We start from the raw sequence: 19,272 nt of genomic DNA on the forward strand, positions 1-19,272 counted from the left end.
AAAATTGTATTGTATTGTATACAAAGCTGTTTGAGCAAGTTAAGAAGCCTAGTGTTGAATTAACAACAAAAAACAAACATCTATACAAATATATTCTAGTCTTATTAATGAGATGCCTACACTTGTATTTTAACTTTTAGTTCTAAGTAGTGAATCTCTCCATTTCAGTGAACAGTAGTCAGGATTTGATAAGCAATCACCATGATATTCTTGTAATCATAGCAGAGCATTATCACCTCTAATTACAGCATCTGAAGTGGAAGAACAAATGAAAACACAGTCTTCTATTTTTCAGAGGATAACCTATGCGAATTAAGAGTATACAAAGCTTCTTCATTTCTCTGTACACCTCGTATACAAGTACATACACACAACATAGGACACTGCTTTTTTGTATACACCTTATCAGTCAGTTCTACAGAGCAGTAAAGATCCAAACAGTACTGAAATCCTTTGTTTACTGTCAAAAATACTGCTGCACTTCATAGAAGAAATCAACTGAAAAGACTGGTGTGCAACAGAACACATAGTTAAAATAACCTTTCTACAGATGCAAAGAGGTCCTCACAGGTCTTGTAGGATGCAAAGGACTTCTGCATCTGCTTCAAAGATGTAGGTTCTAAAATATTCTAGATATATCTGCCCCAGTGACAACCACCCAGAGTGAAGACTATGCACCTGTCACCACTGTCCAGTGAAGGCCATTCCTAAGATCCCTAGACTGGCAACAACAAAGCTAATCCAGTGCTCAGTCACCCGCACAGTGAAAAGTGTTTGCTGATGCTCAGAGGGAACCTCCTGTGTTTCAGCTTATGCCCATTATCTCTTGTCCTGCCACTGGGCACCAAAGAAAACATTCTGGCTCTGTCCTCTTTGCACCCTCCATTCAGTTATTTATATATATATTAATAAGATGCCTTCTCTTCTCCAGGCTGAACAGTCCCAGCTCTCTCAGCCTTTCCTCACAGGAGAGACACGAGTCCTTTAACCATCCTTGTTGCTCTTCGTTGGACTCTCTCCAGTATGCCCATGTCTCTCTTGTACTGGGGAGCCCAGAACTGGACACAGCACTCCAGGTGTGGCCTCAACAGTGCTGAGTACAAGGGAAGGATCATCTCCCTCAGCCTCCTAGTAATACTCCTCCTAACGCAGTCCAGATGCTATTCACCTTCTCTGCCACAAGGGCACATGGCTGGCTTCTGTTCAACTTGGTGCACACCATGACCCCAGGGCCTTTTCTGCCAAGCTGCTTTCCAGATGGTCTCCCCTCAGCATATATTAGTGCATGGCATTGTTTTTCCCCAGGTGCAGGACTTTGCACTTCTCCTTGCTGAACTACATGAGTTTCTTCTACACCAGCAAGTGAACCAACTTACCTAATGATCAGATAAACATGAAAAAGATATAATACATAAAAAGACTGAATCAAGAAACAGAGAAGCACTAAGGGACAGAGGAGAAATAGACCTCATAATTCAAAGGTGACAAGATGTTGGTTAGGTTCTGCCATAATATGAAACTGTGCTTTGCATCAATGTAACAAAAAGGATGGGTGAGGCACAGAAACAGTCCCAGACTGCTTAAACAGTGCCCTCACACATGCGACCATAGCCTAAACAAGTATTTTGGTTTTCAAATTCAGAAAGTCAGGAAAATCTGGACATTTACAAGCACTGGAAATTCAGAACCTAGTTTGGGTACGTTCCTAAAAACTGTAGTTTTACCTCCCAGGAAGCTTAAATTAATTACAATTTATTCCTTCCTTTACAGTTGCTCTATATGTAATACTACAGGTAACACTGACAACATACGTCTATATGACAACCCTTCCCCAAGCCACAAAACACTGTTTGCCTCTGCAGTGTGTCCTAAAAGTACTATTTGTCCCTCTCCAAATACCAAGAATAAACAAATCAAGTGCTTCCTGAAAGCACCATATTTGCTGCATATAAGTTTTTTGGGCGATATGCATGTGACATGGAATTCCATGATTCTCTTGATGAGAGTGTGGAAGCCACCACACGGCACAATGTCAACATATTGCATGTGAACAGTAATACGAAATCATCTACAAAAAAGAAGGCCACTATACAACTTGAAGTCCCAGCAACATGTGAAAACCTTTAAAATCCTCCTGAACAAAAGTTCTAGAGAAAAAATGGTAGCCCTAAGGTATACATCAACTTAAAAACAAAAAAAAGGCAGGTAGTTATTTATGCACTATTTGTGCAGTCCTTTTACCTTTCACAGTAATGCTAAGTCATTCTACATTACATGTGGATCTGCAACAAGCTGAGTCTGCAACAAGCCGAGTTTTCACTTCACTTTCCATATCGTCTTAATATTTATATGCATGAATAGTTCATTCACCCACTGTGGTGCTCTATGACAACCACTATCAAAACCAGACTGACTATAGGTCTTATTTTCAGCAGCATACATTTAGAGGCAGTGCAGATTCCCTAAACAAAATTAAAATCCTAAAACACAGTTACTCTGCCTGAAGGTGTTTCTTTACAATAGCACTAAATTATCTCAGCAACATTACTGATCCACTGGAACACATCCTTTGTTTTTCCTTCTTTTCATAAAAACATTCCCTGTCAAGACAATTGCAGCAGTACTCAGTCACACACTGCTAGTTTTCTAGAACTATCAAAGAATGAGGGAATAATAAAAAAACAGATTTTAAAAGTTTGTTACCAAGCTCAACTATAAAATGGAGCTTCAACACACTTTCAGTTATTTTAAAAATTATTTTTACACAACAATCATTACAGCATTTTAGCTTGCAGAAATAACAGTAAATTACAAAAGATTTGTGAACTATGATTCAAGACTGGAACAGAGAAATTACACGTATTGCAGCTGTGTGTATTAAGCAAGTTCTTCCTTATTATGGCCCTGATTTGACAATATGCTTATGGTGTACACATCTTCACTAGGACTATTCAGAGATCGGAAATTCAGCACATATTTGACATACATCTTTTGAAACAGAAGCCTGTGTGACATAATGCAGAATAATTAAAAGTTACTCAGAAATCCTGCTCCATGAGTGGTTATTAGCTTAACTGTAATTTTCTGAATAAAACATGGTTAAATTGATATAATTTGCCTTCTGTGGCATTTAAGGCACAGAAGATGCTTCTTACCTGTAATAGTTGATATTTTGTTATCTTCATCTTATCTAACGATTTTGTCATATTAGGATGAAGAATAACACCATCTAAGTCTTCTGTGTGTTCGGTTTCAGATGCAGAAGTGCTTTCTACTGTCACTTTCACAGGAATACCTGTCTAATTACATCAGAAAAGAAAACGACACCACTCACAGTATTACACTGTACAATAAAAATCAGAGATTAAATAGTACCAAAAGATTAATTTAAATGCAATAATTTCCCAGAGTCCCTTATGATCCATATACATTGTCCAGCTATGCAGTTTTGAAATAAGTTAGCACAAAACAATATTTTAAAATCATATTTGTGCATATATTTGGTATATGTGGCAAAGATTTAGCAGTAGAGGCCTGTAGGGCCCGTGATAGACACAGCCAGTTCCAGCCGGCTCCAACCGACCCCACTGCAGGGCACAGCTGAGCCCTGCAGCTCAGATGGCAGTGCCTCAGTGAAAGCCTATTTAGGAAAAGGCAAGATATGCCAGATAGGCAAAGAGGAGAGAACAAACAAGATGAGAAAGACGAGAGAGAACACCAGACTTGGAGGAGGAACTCCATGGTGGAGGCAATACCTGCACTCCAGCCCAGGGAAGACTCAGTGCCAGAGCAGAGGGATGGGCTGAAGAAGCTGCAGCCCATGGACAGCCTGTGCCAAAGCAGGGTTCTCTGAAAGACTGCAGCCCGTGGGAAGCCTGCACCAAAGAAGGGAATGTGTGCTGGCTTCAGCAACCATCAGCCCCTTGCATTGTTACCGAAATATCGGCTCAATAACTTTCCAAGACCAGTTTGTAGGAGTTAGAAAGCAAGACATTCTTTAATTCAGCACTGAGAGCATACATGTACCATTTCATAAATTGAATGCTCGAAGTACTAGCAGTTGCCAGTAGCTTATCTGTGCCTTACGCATACATATTTGTGACACTAAAAGTTTACATATGTATTTCACTTCCAGTATAAAGTTCACATATACGCATTTCTCGTAACTAGAGTATCTGCATAGTAATTGTGCACGGTGGATTAGCACGCGGAATGGTCTTCCAGTGGTCTGAGGAATAGTCACTTAAGCTGTGTCTTCATGGAGTCTTCTTATCTTTCAGACTCCTGTGCTTTTGTTTTCACAAAGCCTGACTCCTCAAGTTGGTCTGAGTAGGGTGATTCATTAACTTCTTACCTATGTCTCCATCTCACAAGGCAGAGCCAGCAAAGTGGGCCTCAGACAGACTAAAATCCTATTATCCTTACGCAGCCATTGATTCCTAGCTAAAGTTAGTCAATATACATGTATAAAACTATAAGAATATTTCTTAATTTAACACACTAACATACTTCTCCAGCTTTTGTCTGGTGGTTGGGGAGGGAGGGAAGATGGAAATGAGATGTTAAACAGCAAGACGAAAGAAGGGAATTTTTTTTTCCAATCTGCTTATATGTTTACTACAGCAGTTCACAAATGGGTACAAACACAAGTATGTAGACCAAAAACAAAAAGAAGGAAAGAGAGGAAGAGGGGAGCAGAACCTTTCAGAGAAAAATACTGTTAATTCTCCTTATTACCTCTGGAGGACTGTGCCCATACTCCAAACCAGCTTGCTCAAAACGCTAAGAAATCAAAACACACCAATACAGAAATGAAGTAAATGAAGTATCAGAGAAGTTTCAACCAAATGCTGATGAAAACGATTATTTTGCACTTCTAAGAGACAGAAACTTTACCAGTATGCTCCAGTGTTAACTTTTAGACAAAAGGATTCTGTTGAGAACACTTTTATCTTTTTTTCAGGCATCCATCTATTAAATAAACCATCATATGAAAGAAAGAGTACCTGAATCCTCACTGGTAATTCTTCAGACCTATCCAGTGGTCCCCCTCTAAAGTTAGAAAAAAACACTTTTGAGAAAAGTAAAGTTTGTAATGTCAGCATAACTTTAATTTCCAAGCAAAGGATTATAGGACAGGTGAAGCACTAAGAGTACGAAGAGCATCAGACACTTCATTGCATCCCTTTAACACTCATTACATCCTCATTTTGTTCTATTAGTACTCGTACTTACCATCAATTAGAGTAACATTACTGGATGCCAACATTAATATCTTCAATAGGCATATTGCTTAGTTGATTATGAAGAACTAAAGTCAACAGGAGAATTTAGTGTTCAGCATTTTGAAAAATATGTTTAATAAAAATAGTTATGATAGAGCATTAAGTAATTATTTGTTTAAATATTCAATATTGCCTCCATTTTGAGACGTCAAGGTCTAGGGAATACATTAAAAAACAAACAAACAAAAAACACAGAAAAAAAAAAACCAGAAAAATCAATACCACCAAACACTGCTTCAAAAGGAAACATGATAACAATACAATGGCTTCCATGTATAATAATTTTTTTTTAATTTTACATTACAGAGCTTAGCTGTTCACGATAACTATGTTTGCATTGGGGGAGATGGAGGAGAAATAAGAGGTGTAAAAAATACCCAGACACATCAAACTGAATGTGAAATCAACTATACTACATGCTTAGAAAACTAAATTGCATCTTCAGCTATGATAAGTCTGATAAATCATTAGTAACAAAAGATCAAGCAAGCAAGTTGGGTTTGGTTGTGGGGGGGCAGTTTTGCTACACCTGAATATTCTTATGGACATCAAATTATACCTTTTTGTGTATTTAAAAAGCTTACTGGAACAGAATTTATGTAACATCCTCAAACTTCATGTAAAAAAAAAAAACAAAAAAAAATAAGGATACAATATGAAATTCTGTGTGTAACATTCAAATACGCATCTTAAAAAAACCTAACACTACTCTTCACTATATTTATCATGCAGGTTTTATTCTTTAATATTTTCCCTTGTACTTTGAAAAGCTTACCTGCATCTCCTTGCACGTTCTGCAGTCCGCCAAGGAAGGAAGCCTTTTGTGCCTGGTGGTAGTGGTTTTGGTGAGTAACTATCTTTCACAGACACTTTTTTTTCCCCAGGACTTATGGACTTTTTAGATGGTAGTCCTGTATTGAAAAGCAGTAATAGGAGAAAAGAGAATTCATTATACCTAGTTATTTACGTACAAATTAACAGCTCACTATTCATAAGTAAAATCTCCTATGATATGAAAGGGACTGCAGAAAATCTACCTTTCACAAGGTGTTCAAAAACTTTTGTTTTGCTTCTCAAAAAGAGGGGTGCACAGCTTACCTGCTTGCAATTATAAGCTGGTATAATTATCTGCTATGTTAGGCCAATGTAAGTAAGACACTCTGTTATTCAAAAAATGAAAGCAGTTTTGTAGCTAAAGAGCTATTTTTTATTCACATTACTAATTTCAGATACTTAATTCCGCTGTCTCAGGTGGGAGCTTATAGAGTCCACATAGACAGTAAGGCTATCTATGTGCTTCAAATTGCCCTCTAGTGGCTTTAGTGTGAAGAATCTTGGTTTTGTAATGCAAAATGCTTGAAGCCAAAGCTGCTGCTTGTGTTGACTGCTTCTACAGAACACCAGCAATATCTTTACTTACCAAAAATAATAATGAAAAGTCATGATCAGTCTTTTGTTGCTGTTTAACTCACACACTATCACTCAAAGTAGATCTAGAATAAATCCCTGGTGTGGATGATTACTCTGGTAGATCTAGAATAAATCCCTGGTGTGGATGATTACTCTGCCTCAGGTTCTGTGTAAGTCAGAAACCAACATGCCCAGAAAACTGTTCATCTAGTATTTCATACAGTTAAACTAGTGAGAACCCAGGTTATTGTTTCTCTGAGACCAATAAAACAACTATTTTGGTAATGGTATAGAAATGCATAACTGTGGTAATGGGATTCTAAATTTCAGTTCATTCTCACAAGCAAACAGGATAGAGTAGTTTTTACCTCTTGACTCCCTCCCTCTCTTTAAAAACAAAACCCAAACAAACCAAAACAAACACTCAAATCAAAACAAAAAAAAACAAAACTATATTTAAGTCAGGCATTTTCTTCTTCATTCACCATTTCTAGAAAGATTTCAATTTGATTTATGCTTACCTCTCTGCTTCCAGATAACTAGAGCAAAGATTAAAGACAGCCAAATGAATTACAGTGAAATTTTTAGTAACTTAACTGAAAAGCACTTAGTGCACGGCAGCTATCAGTAAATATTCAAGATACCTATGTTATTTTAAACATACTATTTATAATAAGTTTACATGAAATTTAAAAAAAATCTGAGATCATTTTGTACACCAGTAAAAAAATGCACACTTGTTTGTACCAGCAGAGAACAGTCTGCTACACAAAGGTTACAACATCAGAAGAACTAGGCAACTTACTACCACCAAGCTTCCTAGAAGTGAATGCTTGTGGAGAGGAGGCACTCAGAATAAATACATGCAATGCTTCCACATAAGTCAGCATTTTTCCAGCCACTTATCTAGCAGTCATAAAAATAAGAGCAAGTTTACTACAGAAACTGCTGATGGTAGAAGACACATTATTGAATTTTTCTGAAATTTTTTTGAAGACAAGTATTCTGCAAAACACCGACATTTAGACACATCATATATTTTTATAATTAAACTCTTTAACATTAAAAGATTATTTTGAAGACAAAATTTCCTATAGTCAAAGAAAATAAAGACAGTATTACCAATGCGAATAGTAGCTTTTCCTTTTCGACTGCTTCCTAGGACAATAGTTTTCTTCTTTGGTCTAGTTTTCAAAGTATCCTTGGAAGATGGAGACGTCAGCCACTTATACTGGAAATGTTTTTAAAGAAAGACAAATTATCTTAGTAACTGATATTTAGAGAGGTGCTCATTTAACATTAGAAGAGTTTTTGTCAGGTATATGGAGAACACTGCGAATTATGGAAAACTTAATAAACTGTAAAATTAAGGAAAAACAAGAATCCCACACAGCCCCAATTCAAACACAGTATCAGTGCGAGTCTGAGCACTATATTATCAGAAAGTGTTCCCAGAACACCACTATAATATCCCACCCAATATTTTCCTTTCTCCTGTGCAAAACATTTCTCCTTTTATAGTAAAAAAAATGGCATCAACCCTATAAAAAGGAAACTGGCTTTCACATTTCATTCTCAGAAAGCTGGCTTGCTAGGAATGACTGTCTCAGGTCAAAGTTATCCTAAGTAATAAATGCTTCCCTCACATGATTTTGTATTATCAGTAAAGTTAGTACTTTAAAAAAATATTAAGTGTAATTTTCACTATATGTAATGAAAACTCAGCCTTACATAGTAAAACCCTCGAAACTAAAATTAAGACACAGTGATTATCAAAGGCAATTGCTGTTCTACATTTCCTTACAATAACAGCTCTATTCTTAAAGGTTCCCGTTCCCCAGAAGATGTTTTGTTATTCCAGGTAGATATTCTTCAGTTACACTGTCACTTATTTTTCAGTGCACAACAAGCTATAGTTAGTACAAGTTAATACACGCACTGAAGCAGCCATCAAAGGAAATGCAGTTGATATTAACACAAAGCTTATCTCAGACAGCCCTAAACCCCACATCAGAGTGCTAGGAACAATATGCCAAAGTTATTCCCACCTAATGCACAGGTAAGATTAAAATGCTACTACTGTGCTCTAATTAAGCAAGTTTAGTCCAAGTTTATCATGGACAAGAAAAAATAAACAAACAACTATAGATTCAAATAATCCTTGTATAAGTTTTCCTGGATCCACTCCTGAGACAAGTGTATTGCTAATTTTAAACTAAAAAACAGATAGAAAAAGTAAAATTAAACTGTAAACATCTAAGAGCAAGAGTATCTTAATTTTGTTTTACTATACATATAAAAGAGCAGCTATACTATTTTAAACTGAAAGTTCACCTAACTCAGTAGTCTGTCTCTTTTCTAGGTGCTTGCTTGTGTTGCACATCTAAGTATAAAGACAGCAAACATATTAACAGTGTTGAAAAATGACTAACTCCTTGAGTTGACTGTGGAAGTAACTTGTTTTATAGATTTCTTGAGGATTTTCCCTTTAAGTTGTTCAGCCTCTCTCAGAATCTACAGAAACTTTCACCATCTATTACACAATATCATTACATACAAAAACATGACACAAAAACTTATCTATGATTACAATCCACTATACTAGCTACACAGTGCTGCTAGGATACTAAAACTTTCCTTTGTTTTAGCTGCCCACCAAATTTAAAGGCATCAATTAGCAGGAAGCAGCTCTTCTTGCAAACTTGAAAACCCAATCCAGAAGGCAAGCACCTACATGCTATTGAAAAGCAAAGAGAAACAACTAGTTTTTATGCAGAACAGGACAGAAGGGCTGCTGCAACTAGTATCCAAGTAAGCAAATACATTGTAGTGTATTTGCTGCAGCCAATGTATGAACTTTTATAGTTATGGTGGCTTACTATGATGAGGCCAGTCAAAAGCCCACGAGAGTTCTCTTTGTAAAGCATCACAGCAGCACCTTAACAGATTTACTGCATAAGCAAAGCCATGGAGTTGTATAGGTACCACAATGATATGGTACACAATGCAGCTCTGCTCTGTCACTTCTCAGACATAAACAAATAGGACACTTTACTGAGTTTTACTTCCGAAAATTATGACAGTTAGCTTTTGGCAGGATAAAAAGCTGAAACTAGAGGTAGATAAAACTGGAGGCAATACTAGGGATGATCATCCATGCAACTCCTTAGTTATCTGTGGGTGAGATACAGTATGAGTTAGGCTACTTGCTGAAAGAGTAAGCAACAGGTTAGTTTCACACAGAAAATTAAATCTTGCATCTTGTGTTCAAGAAATCTCTAAACATAGGCTAAACTTAGTCAAATTTATTTTTTTAATTCCTGTCAATATGAAATCCAGATCTCTAGCAACTCTAACAGGTGAAAGAAAAAAAATCCCTACTAAATTAAATAATTTTAAAGACAGACACCAATGTTTTCCCTACTACAAAAATGGACCAGCGCATTCCTTTAAAATGTCACAGTTTTGGAGGCAGTACACAGATGACAAAAGGAAGCAATGTACACACCGACTGACTTTATTCTGTTTGACAAGCTTAAGCTACAAGAAACAAACAGTGCTTCTTTAGATTTGTAAACTTAGTCTATAATGGATTCTCCATTAAAAAATCATGGATAATCTGAAAAATAACTGAAATTTTTGTATTATGCTAAAACTTGTTAAAAATAGAAAGCAACAGAGTGTTAGTTATAGCCAGAATTCAGAATATGTCATTAGGACTCTCACAAATACACTTTTAAATTGTTTTTACTTGCACATTGTTGGTTTTTTTTTTTAAATCATGCAGCTGTTTTGACTACTGGCTGAAGAAAAGTCCTTGCAGTTCACTGCCACAGAGCTTAGTGACTCTCTTCAGTAACACCTCTAAAAATTTACTAATTAATTCCCAAGATTTGACTCCTTAAAAAAAAACAACAAAAAACCACAAAACAACACACCACCAACACCCACCCACAACAAAACAAAACTCCATATTGGTGACTTCCAATATACAGCACATCAAGACACTACCTCAAAGAAACTCAACTGTTTTTCTCTTCATAACATCCAGGCTTGTGTAACTGAGCTTAAAACCAACCGTAAATCCTAGATTAGGAGAGTAAATATTTCCATTTCAAAACAACACCAACAACCTCAACATCAAATGTTTACTTTCATTTTGCTAACAAGGTGAACTATCCCTTTTTGAGTGTCTGCACTGTTCCCACAAAAAACAGCAAATGTTATTTACAACAGCCTACTCTCAGAGCTTACAAAACAAAGGATCTTGGCTGTTTTTATTTGTGGAAAAGTAACGTTACTTAGCAAGCTGGTGCTTGTCCTTTTTCATTCATATTACTAACAAGGTATGAAGAACTACTAGCATTGCCAAGAAGACTTAAGATAACTGTGCTATCTGGATGAATATAAAACAAATGTCTCTAGCTGAGTGATCTCTAAGTACATGGGAGGTTTCCCAGACTTTTCACAGTTTCACTTTCAAATCGTCTTGAGTATCTCCAGGCAGATGCTATTTTCATGTGATCCCTGCAATGTTTTGCAAGTGTTGACTGCATCTGCCAAGGAGAAATAGTACTTCCTTGACAACCAACCTCAATTTTTCCCAAAAAAGTCTTCAAGAAATTGAAATGGGGAACTGTGTTAATCCTCAAGGAATTCTACACACAAACTTCTCAGTTTATTAGATGCTCCCTGCAGATCCACAGCTCTGACTTTTAAGCCTTTTCAAAACCAAAAGAACAGTAAGTTCAAAAAAAAGGAACTCAGATTGTTGCAGCTCTGTGAAAACAAGAACAAGAGTACATTCATTTGTTTACTCTCTCCTTTGGTAACTGAATCCAGTTTCTGTGTTATAAACACAAAACAGTTTAACTAATCATAAATGGTCTAGATATTCAATTTATGCACATTACTGTAATCTCTCTATGGACTATTAGATAAAGATGGCAAGGGTACTCCACTAAATTCTGGTTTCTTAGATGGTTAGCATCAGAAAGGATAGTCTTGAGCAACTCAAAAAATGTTAACTATGTAAATTACTGACAAAAAATAAGTTTCAAAATAAATAAGGTTTTAAATTTTAAATTGCAATTTCCTTTTCTTTTTAATTAAAAGTTATCATTACCATGTTAACACGACATATGTAATAGAAAGCCTTTCAGAAGTTCAGCAGCAATATTTACTTAATGTTCTGTGGTAATATCCAAGTATGCACACACATGTCCATTCTTCTTTAAGTGGATATCCTGGTTTTATTATGTTATATATTAAAATCACGTAAGAAAATCTACAAAATGCCCAATACAATATCATGTTGCTGCTAGTGTTTTTAGTTTTTCCCTTAATAGTATTTGTTTGCTTTTTGAACTGTTCAAGAGTCAGACTTCTGTTTATAACTAGAATAGGTTTCAGATTCATTCTGAACAAAGTTGCCCTATAAAAAAAAAATGCAATGACAGCCACAAGAAAACCAGAAAGCCACTCCAAAATGCCTAACACATACCTCTGAATTAGCACTATTTCCATTCATAAGAACTCTTTCAATAATGTCTTTCATCACAACATGATCTAGAACGAATTAAGATATCTTGTTAAGAATTTCCTGTATGAGACAAGTATTTATGCAAAAAAATAGATTATTAAATAAGTAGTATACATTACCTAGCCTACTCGCCCCATTTTAAAAATGTTTAGCAAAATAATTTGCAGGTTTCCTTAAAATTGGTTTATTTTTCCTCCCAGGGTTACTGGGGGAAAAAAAAACACAAACAAGCAAGCAAACAAAAAAACAAGAAGAAGAAAGAGGACATAGGTAGATACAGATACATACCAATTAATGGATTTTTTCTTATGTCAAGTATCACTAATGTTGTATTAGTTCGAAGAGCATCTAATAACGACCTTGCTCCTTCACTGGATATTCCACACTGTTGCAAATCAAGTGCTAAAATGTTTAAGAAGGTAAAAAAATAATATACTCAGTGGCGTAATCTGTAGTCAGTATCTAATACAATTAATCCACACTTGCTGAAAATCTCCATTTCACAGAACATGACACATGAGAAGAGAGGATATAAAAAGAACAGCCATGTGTAAAAACAAGACTATTACTTTCAGAGAATAAAACCAGTAATTCAAATCAGTACCATAAATCAACATTAAGAAATAACTGCTAAACAACTGCAAAGGTATATAAAAATCATAGTTAAGTCACTGTTCTTGACAATTTCCCAGTAGATACAACATTCCCAGGCACCAATTAATTCAACCGCCTGAGGTAACCTTGTATGTACAAACACAGAACTTATGTCTAAAAAAGTTTGAGTCAATGCTTCTACAAGGTCATTGCTTGCACACATCAGTAAGTTAGGTGGTTGCCATGAAATAGAACTATCATGGCTTTGGCATTTATTTCATGTTATGCACAGACAGTATGACAGAATAGTTGAGGTTGAAAAGGACCTCTGGATGTCATCTTGTCAAACTCCCCTGCTCAAGAAGAATCACAGAATCACAGAACGTTAGGGATTGGAAGGGACCTCAAAAGATCATCTAGTCCAATCCCCCTGCCGGAGCAGGAACACCTAGATGAGGTTACACAGGAAGGCGTCCAGGCGGGTTTTGAATGTCTCCAGAGAAGGAGACTCCACAACCTCTCTGGGCAGCCTGGTCCAGTGCTCTGTCACCCTCACTGACAAGAAGTTTCTTCTCAAATTTAAGCGGAACCTTCTGTGTTCCAGTTTGTCCCCGTTACCCCTTGTCCTATCATTGTTTGTCACCAAGAAGAGCCTGGCTTCATCCTCGTGACACTCAACCTTTATATATTTATAAACATTACTGAGGTCTCCCCTCAGTCTCCTCTTCTGCAAACTGAAGAGACCCAGCTTCCTCAGCCTTTCCACATAAGGGAGATGCTCCACTCCCTTAATCATCTTTGTAGCCCTACGCTGGACCCTCTCCAGCAGTTCCCTGTCCTTCTTGAACTGAGTGGCCTAGAACTGGACGCAATATTCCAGATGTGTCTCACCAGGGCAGAGTAGAGGGGGAGGAGAACCTCTCTCGACCTACTGACCACCCCCTCCTGATACACCCCAGGATGCCATTGGCCTTCTTGGCCACAAGGGCACAGAAGGCTCACTTAAAGCCAGTTACCCAGTACTGTGTCCAGACAGCTCTGAAAGACCTCCAAGGATGAAGAATCTACCACCGGTATTGGCAACCCATGTCAGTGTTTGGTCACTCTTACAGTAATAAAGTGTTTCCTCATGTTTAGGAGGAACCTCCAGTGTTTCAGTTAGTGCCCATTTCCTCTTGCCCTGTCACCAGGCACCATTGGAAGGAGCCTGGCTCTATCTTCTTCATCTTCTTTACAGCTTCCCTTCAGATGTTTGTGTACCTTGATGAGACCCACCCTGAGCCTTCTCTTAACCAGGTTAAACAGTCCCGGTTCCCTTAGCATTTTCCAAAATAAGAGTTGCTTTCATCCTTTCATCATCATCTCAGTGGTCCTTCACTGGACACTTTCCTTTTGCTGCAGCTCTGTCCTGTACAGGGGAGCCCCAGTCTGGCCTCTCCAGTGCTGAGTAGAGAGGAAGAATCACCTCCTGCTTGCAAGTCTCCGCCTAATGCACTCCAGGATATCACTGGCCTTATTTGCCACAAAGGCACTTCATGGTCAGCCTGCTGACCTCCAGGACCCTTTCTGAGAAGCTACTTCCCAGTCACACAGCTTGTAGCATGTTCTACTGCACAGGATTACTCCTGCTCAGGTGCAAGATTTTGCACTTCCTTTTGTTAAACTTCATGATGTTCACATCAGCCCATTTCTCCAGCCTGCTGAGCTCCCTCTGGATGGCAGCACATCCCCACCTTCACAGGGATCCAAAGTAAGGCTGACTGGCCTGTAGTTCCCTGGTCCTTATTCTCAGCCTTCTTGAAGACAGGAGTGGTATTTGCTGTCCCCAAGTTCTCAGGCACTCCTCTCAATCAACATGATCCTTCAAAGATTAAGTGGCCTCAAAATTACATCAGGCAGCTCCCTCAGCACTTGTGGATGGATCCCAGCGGGGTCTATGGACTTCTGTGTGTCTAGGTTGCTTAAGTATTTGTTTAATCTGATCCTCTTGCATCAGTACACGTTATCTGTACACTGGGCTCAAACTGTAAAACAATTTCAACAGGCAAGTATTTGATTCCATCTACAGAATGCTATGACTTTCATCACCAACATTAATAATTTATTTTTTTTTGTACAGATAGGCTGTAGAACAAATTACTTCTCAAAAATGCCAGAGGACAATACTAGATGACACAATAGTATTCAGACACTTTGAAAACTCAGAAAGAGAAATTTATGAATAAATAAAAAGATTACTCTTTTGTAGCTAAATAATGAGTTGTCCTTCAGGCTACATTCGCTATTACTGACAATTTTAAGTCTTCTGCCTGTCACTATTGTATCTTAGAAGTCAGTATTTCACAGTACCTTTTAGCCAAAGGTCCTCTCCTAGACAGTCTGCAAAGGCACTTGCTCCTCGATCTCCAACAAGTATGTTACAGTTGAAAGTAATCCGCCTCAAGCCAGTCATATAGTCAAGGTCAGGTCTCCTGTAACGTAGGCTTTCAGCCCAAGCTTCACCATATCTTCTCATTGCCTGATGCTTTGCAAACAAAGAAGCTGTTACCACGTGCAAAGTCAAAGCCATTACTGATGACAAGAAGATCACAAGTCATCTTTGTTTGTAACTGATGTTTAGAGGCTTGAGTGCTGATGTAAGAAACACAGGTATACCATTTCTGAGTTCAAGAAATACAAGTAATTTCTAAGCATTACATTTAAGTCATGTTTGTTCTGATAATCTAATTTGCAATGGAAATTATTAAATACGACTACAAAACACCTTACCTTCTTTTGGCAAACAGACACTTTCAATGCATCTTGAATGTGAAATACACACCATGAAATTATGTGCTTTCATGCAAACCAATGTTAATATTAATTAGAATATTGTAACAACCTTACTAATCAGTTAATTAGTAGCTTCTGAACTACAAACTCAATTATTCTTACCCAATGCTTAAGAATATTTCAGATATTTTTCAAAATTTGTGACAATGAAAGAAGTGCTCCCCAAAACAGTTGTCAAGATATTTACAGCCCTAATTCTCATTTAAAGAAAATACATCAGTGTTGAACTGCTATTTGTTTAACTGATGTTTACTAGGAAATACCGTATCTAAATCCCACACCAGTAAACTAAGCTGGTTTTAGCATACTGAGTCACAAATTTCAGAAGGACTATTCACATATTTAAGTTCAGTACTCATATATGCTGCTCACAAAGTGCCTTGACGGTTTTAGAGCTTGAAACCAAAAGAAAAAAAAATATCAAATGGATTTAAATTCTTAGAAACATCTGGTTCTAAGGAAGGCGATTAAATTACCTTTAGTACTTTTGCTAGAAGCTCTGCCCCTCGCCATGTAAGGCTACATCCTGTGAAGTTTACATATCTGATAGTAGCTGAATTCTTCACACTCTGAAGGATTGCTGAAGAAACAAAAGCATGCATGTCATCTACACACACTACAGCTAGATTATCAGAACATACTTTTTCACTGCCATATTAAGAAGCTAAACCAATCTGCATAGGCAAAAGCCTTGACAATGAACTAGTGTCAAAATAAAGTATATTTCAACTATATTTTAAAAGTTCTAAGACTATATTGGGTTGCCCGAAAAGCAACTGCGTTTTTTTTTCCTAGGTAAATGAAAGGCAAATTTTTCATGGGAAACAAAAACTTCATTAAACTATATTGTGTCCGAATTAATGGTCTGGTTCCTTGGAAGCAATGCAAAATACACAATGCCCTTGAAATCCCACCAGACTGGCAGCACAACCTTCCTTTGGTGAATATCTGCTTGTGAAGTGCTTTGAGCAGGTTCAGCACACTTGCTCCACAGCCTTTTTCATTCCTCATTGTTGTGGATGATCCATTGGTCATCGCCTGTTATCATATGTTCCAAAAATTGATCATTTTCTTCACATTTCATCGCAAATGTCAACACGCTTAGTGAGATCAATTTCTTCAAACTCATGCAGTACGCAAATATCAAGTTTCCCAATGTCTCCAAGTTGTTTTAAATGGTTTTCAATGCTCAATTTTATGTTAAGATTATCAGCAATCCCTCATGTCATTGAATGCCAACTGGATTCGATCAACGCCTTTGTCATTATCAGATTCAATTTGCCTTATTGAGTGTGGTGCATCCTTAACATCAAAATCTCAAGATCAAAACTTAGCAAACCAATTCTGACACTGCTGTAGTTTTAAGGCATCTTCACCACACACATCATATAACTTTTTACGAGCTTGTACAGCACTTTTTCCTTTTTTGAAGTAACAGAGCAAAATATGATTAAAATGTTCCTTTTGATTTTCCATTTTGAAATCAATGCCCAATAAACAATTGTTAATGAAATTGTACACTTCCTTTCTTTAAAACAAGCTTGAACTGTCAGCTGTCAAGCTACATAATGACTTTGCTGTTTACAATGAAGGTAGTTACATTTCAAGACATGTATGTCCTTCTACTAAAAAAAAAAAACCACTATCACTTTTTGGCCAATTCAATGTATTTCTAGTGTGTTTAGCAAAGACTATCTGAACAAGCTATAGCATATTTTATTTCAGTTTACTTATGTAAACATGAACTTATCAAGAAAGAGTTAACGTTAAACAAATATTATGACTGTTGTTTTAAATAGAAGTATAAACATAAGGCAGTATGGCTATTTACTGGCATCAAGTGAAGAAACTCAAGTCTTTAAATGTTGTTAAGTCATGCAGAATAAAGTGAAGATTGCTATTTTTACCACTAAAGACAAATTTAAGACAGCAATGGAAATACTGGGAAATGTATCTATTTAAAGAACTAAAGAAGAGAGAATTATATTTACACGTTTTTCATTCTGAACTTACTTTCTAATCCTCTATCTCCAATTGGGCAGTAGGCTAAAGAGACACTCTCCAGAGATGAAGCTGTGGCCAAGCCCTTCGGAATAAAACCAATGTTTGTTAACTGGCTTGAAAAGCAAACATACAGACAGAGAAAAGACAAAGTCACCCAAACTGTCAAGAACATTTTGTACTCCCTACAAGAAACTCTAGGGGGTTCAGAGGAAGGTCAAAACAAAGCTTGGTTTAAGCTGGTTCATTTCTTTAGCACAGGAGGAGCTGCAGCCTATGGGCAACAAGCAGCAACCTAGAAGCCACTCACAAGTGAACTGGAGTGTTGCAATACCACATTTTGAAGACCCATTTTCATTTACTTGGTGTCCCACAACTTCCTTTCTATCATGTACATGCACAGTAGTTTCAGTCACAAGTGTAAGTTATACACCCCAAACACATGGCAGAGATGTGGCTAAAACCTTTCTAATATGCCTCGACAAATCAGGGCAAGGGAAGGTTGTATGACTTTGACAGATCCAGCAATACAAAATGTTTCAGCAGAATCATTCTTATAATAGATAATACAAAGATACCCTGGAAGTGGAACATCCTTGTCTGTGACAAATAATTATAAAATTCAGTTAATGCTTTTCTACGTTCTAAGCATATTTCCCATTTATTTGTATACTAATATATTCTCACCTTTGTTAAAAGTATTAGATCTCTCTCCCTCAGAAGCAAACCCTGCAGTTCTAAATTTTTTAGTACATCTGATATACTGAGACAGCCTCTGAGAGCTCTGCATAGTTGGCCAGTCAAGTCTTTTGACCGAACTGCGGGCATTCTCCTTCTGAAGTAAGTTTTATATCTTTCAACACCTAGTAAACAACAAAAATTACACATCAGTAAAATCCAGTCCCTACTGACTTAAAAGCAATCATAATGACACCTTGCTTTTTTGCTGCTTTTCTTAAACAGAAATAATTTCTTAGGTATTACAATTACTCCCATGTATTCAGTCACACAAAAGTTTATGCAACAAAGTCTAACATGCATACACCAACATATTTACCTTTTACAGCCATCACTACAAACCTGATTCTCCAAGGCCCTGTTGATGAAAGCTTCTTATCCCAATAGAAGTCAGAGTCCTATTATGCATGATAGCATTCAGAAGTGGTGTCCAATCAGCAGCTTTGATGCGATCTACAATTAGATCAAGCACACTCTGAGCCAGGTTAGCCTTCACAGCTTTCAGTGGGACAGAGCCTTGAAGAGCACAAAGATGTTCATAATGCGAGTAGAAATCCAGCAGGCACTGTCTTCTTATTTTGACTGACTCAATCATTTCTTTTCTGTGATAAGCATGTGTCTAAAAAAGGGAGGAAAGAAAAAGATATAAACTTTTTCCAATGTATAATTGATTTGACAACACAGTCTCAATTCAAATGCATACCCAAAACATGAATATATTCATGCACATTTTATAGCATTCACATGTTACTGATGTGGCAGCTAAAAGATTGATGTCTTATGATGCTCACACTGCCTGTATAAGTACAGCTGAATGAATAAGAGGGTGAAAAAAAACCCTATACAAACCTGCATTTTTATTCTCCCACA

The 19,272-nt window shown here is 37.1% G+C and overlaps 1 protein-coding gene across 1 annotated transcript in view; it reads right to left on the reverse strand.

Annotated features, from left to right (window-relative positions):
• CEP78 (centrosomal protein 78kDa) overlaps positions 1-18,997 on the reverse strand; it is a 25,920-nt gene extending 6,923 nt beyond the window's left edge. The window contains exons 1-11 of the mRNA XM_010180543.1: positions 18,745-18,997; positions 18,352-18,527; positions 17,677-17,749; positions 16,140-16,243; positions 15,181-15,355; positions 12,526-12,639; positions 12,199-12,263; positions 7,818-7,926; positions 6,061-6,196; positions 5,007-5,052; positions 3,156-3,299 (exon numbers count right to left, since the gene is read on the reverse strand). Of these exons, the coding sequence (XP_010178845.1) occupies positions 3,156-3,299; positions 5,007-5,052; positions 6,061-6,196; positions 7,818-7,926; positions 12,199-12,263; positions 12,526-12,639; positions 15,181-15,355; positions 16,140-16,243; positions 17,677-17,749; positions 18,352-18,527; positions 18,745-18,997 (1,395 nt within the window). The remainder of the gene's footprint in view (positions 1-3,155; positions 3,300-5,006; positions 5,053-6,060; positions 6,197-7,817; positions 7,927-12,198; positions 12,264-12,525; positions 12,640-15,180; positions 15,356-16,139; positions 16,244-17,676; positions 17,750-18,351; positions 18,528-18,744) is intronic.
• Positions 18,998-19,272: the final 275 nt, after the last annotated feature.

The sequence above is a fragment of the Mesitornis unicolor genome, unplaced genomic scaffold, assembly GCF_000695765.1.
Source record: "Mesitornis unicolor isolate BGI_N332 unplaced genomic scaffold, ASM69576v1 scaffold21443, whole genome shotgun sequence".
Classification (NCBI taxonomy): Eukaryota; Metazoa; Chordata; class Aves; order Mesitornithiformes; family Mesitornithidae; genus Mesitornis; species Mesitornis unicolor.